Source organism: Trachemys scripta, chromosome 10, assembly GCF_013100865.1.
Source record: "Trachemys scripta elegans isolate TJP31775 chromosome 10, CAS_Tse_1.0, whole genome shotgun sequence".
Lineage (NCBI taxonomy): Eukaryota > Metazoa > Chordata > Testudines > Emydidae > Trachemys > Trachemys scripta.
This window is the reverse complement of record NC_048307.1, coordinates 69,974,280-69,977,362: the sequence shown is the minus strand read 5'-3', so window position 1 is coordinate 69,977,362 and position 3,083 is coordinate 69,974,280. Positions and strand designations below refer to the sequence as shown.

The following is a 3,083-nucleotide window of genomic DNA, read 5'->3' as shown; positions in this document are numbered from 1 at the left end:
GAGCGCTACCGGCTTCACGGTTTGCCAAGCAGCCCCCAGACCTCCAGACCCTGCGCCCCTAGCCAGGCGCTTCCCCAGCTCAGCTGGAGCCCGGGAGGGGAAGTGCCCGGCCAGCGGCGCAGGGTCTGGAGGTTTGGGGGCTGCCTGGCAAACTGTGAAGCCAGTAGCGCTCGGGCAGCTGTGTCGCGTGGCTGGGGGGGAGGAGGAGGGGGAATGTGGGGCGCTCAGGGGAGGGGGCGGAGTTGGGGCCGGGGCGGGGCCAGGGCCCCGTGGAGTGTCCTCTTTTTAAAAACCTTTAATATGGTAACCCTAGCATTGCGGAAGGGAGAAGTGCTTTGTTGAACTCTGGTAAATTATCTGTTCTTCTCACTTGACTTGAATCAGCTTTGAAAACTGCTAATTGTAACAATTTTATGGAACTGTTAAACCTTACACTTGCATCTTGCCAAACTTGGTAACTTCAGGCCCATTTTTAAATCTTGGTTTTTGAGATTTACAAGGAACAGTGTGTGTGTGTGTGTGTGTGTGTGTGTGTATTTAAACCTTGGTCTTTCTTTATCTTACTAGTCCTTATGTTGGTATGTTATAAATTGTATATAAAACATTCAGCACTGTCAACTGACTTCTCTCTTGGATGACTCAGATTGGATAATTAAATTTAGAAAAAGGGAGCTCAAGTGCACTTGTTGTGTGATGCAGAAATACTGCTAAAGCAGAGTTCCACCCACGATTAGATTGTAGATTATGGAAGGAAAAATTGATTACAACAAGGTTACAAGTCCCAGAGCTTGAATTTACAAAATAGGCTTCAAATTTCTCTTGTGGCTCAAACAAATCTCTTGCAATTTTTTCCACTCTTTTTTCAGTGTTTTATCTCTTTTATATTAGCTTTAGTGTCAGAGAGTGCAGAGTCTACATCTGAAGAACAAGACAAGTCACTTGACAAACCAAAACAGAAAAAGAATCGCTGTTTCATGTGCCGGAAGAAGGTGGGACTTACTGGTAAGAAATACTTCATTTTCTTTCTTAATCCAAGACTAAGTTATGCAATTAATATCAAAGGACCAAATTCTGCCTTCAGATTCATGTGTGGGTTAGTCTGTTGACTTCAATGTATTTGAAGTAAAACTTGGCCCTACGGTGTTTTCAACCAGTAGCTCTTATTAAAGAGGACTTTTCATATGTCCTTGTGTTTAACTGTTTCATTTATTAAGCAAAATGATCTTCATTACAAATGCTTCTGTTTGGGAGCTCTTATATAATGGCCTGGGGAGTTAAGGTAAATGTAATAGTCTGCTCATTAATCAGCCCTCATAATGAAGCGGCGTGATTCAGTTTTAAGTATTTGAAAATCACTTGAGTCATTCCACTGTGTGGTGACTGAAAAAATGTCTGCAGCAAGTCTTGAGGGAATGTATTTTTGTAGTGCTGTATAGTGATGCATAGTTGAAGTGAGGGCTCTTTATTATAATCACTACAACAAAGATTCATAACTTTGTTGCTTTATATGACAGCAATTTTGGCAGCAGAAACTGGCTTTGGCTGACTGACGCTGGTGATTGAGATTAGTTGGTACCAAATGTGAATGTAGTATTTAGGATATTAAAAAAGCCAAACCTGTAGAATTAAATTGTCTTTAATGTCTGTCTTAATAGGTCAATATTTCTGTTTACAGGGTTTGAATGCCGGTGTGGAAACGTTTACTGTGGTGTGCACCGTTATTCAGATGTACACAGTTGTTCTTACAATTACAAAGCTGATGCTGCTGAGAAAATCAGGAAAGAAAATCCTGTAGTTGTTGGGGAAAAGATTCAGAAGATCTGAACTGCTACTTCTGCTGGAATATAAAATCCCCTGACCATCTGCAGATTAAATTGACTTGAGCTTTTTCCTTAGTCATCAGGAATGTAGAGCAGTGTATCTTGCCTAGACCTTTTAATCATGCATGTCATCAGAAGAATAGATTTTTTTGTTTGTTTTTGTTTTGAAAATGACTCTGAACATTTATTTTCATTGCAGTTTTCTGTGGCTGAAGACTTAAGTAAACTTTACAAGTATTATCCTTTAAGATCATTTTAATTTTAGTTGAGTGCAGAGGGCTTTTATAACAAACATGGAGAAAACATGGGAGGGCTGTGCTTTTCCAGTACAAAACATGCATGCATTAACGTTGCAGTTTATTTTCTTGTTGTATATAGCTTTTCTCTGCAGCACGATTTCTTTTTTGGTAATGCCTCATGGCACAACTAGTTATCAGTAACTGAATGTATTTTAATCATTATAGCTGCTTCTGGTTTTCATTAACGAGACAGGTTAAACATGTTAGCATATTAGCTTGTTTGCACCCACTACCTATTTATGTATGAATCATTTGTAATGAGAGAGTGTGTGCTGAGATTATAAGTTTGTGTGGGGTTTTTTTTTTTTTTAAATAGATTTTGTTTTCGTGTGTGTGTGGGGGCGGGGTAGGCTAGTATGCACCTCATTGCTGACTGAAGGTTTCACTGGGATTACATTCATGAGTCTGTATGTACACAAATATGAAGAATGATCTGAAGTAACTGTGCTGTATTTATGTTTATCCACGTCTTAACTTTGATTAAATAAAATTTTAAAAAAATGGGGGTATTTTGTGTTGATCACTGGTATCTGTCACACTGATTGCTTTTCAGCCCTTGATTTTGATTTGGACCTCTTGTCTCTGGTTTCTCCAGGTACAGTGCATTCGGATATCCTTGTAGATCTGAATAGCAATTAAGTCAACTTTTATCTGAATTTATTTTACCTACTGTTACAAGTAACACCCACCTATTGAAAGACTGGAGGGAATAAAGTCATTGTCGTCATTCTTAACTTGTGTGTTTGAAAACACTTTGTATATAGTCAGTGCTTTTTTTTTTTTCTCCACACATGTCTTTTGTACAGCAGCAAGACATAAAAATGCACTTTAAAATAGGCAAATGTGATCATAAAAGTGACAGGGAACTCTGGGGCAAGTGAGGCACATGAAATTGTTTTTCATCTACCTTCTTGAAATTGACTGGATAAAAGGTTCCAACATTGCAGTTGGTGGGAGCCACTTC

General features: G+C 39.1%; 1 protein-coding gene across 5 annotated transcripts in view; it reads left to right on the top strand.

Moving 5' to 3' along the window:
* Positions 1-2,624, top strand: part of ZFAND6 (zinc finger AN1-type containing 6) — a 57,184-nt gene extending 54,560 nt beyond the window's left edge. For all 5 annotated transcript variants that reach the window (XM_034783948.1, XM_034783945.1, XM_034783950.1 and 2 more), the window contains 2 exons: positions 889-1,002; positions 1,676-2,624. In XM_034783948.1, the coding sequence (XP_034639839.1) occupies positions 889-1,002; positions 1,676-1,824 (263 nt within the window). In that variant the 3' untranslated portion in view covers positions 1,825-2,624. The remainder of the gene's footprint in view (positions 1-888; positions 1,003-1,675) is intronic.
* Positions 2,625-3,083: the final 459 nt, after the last annotated feature.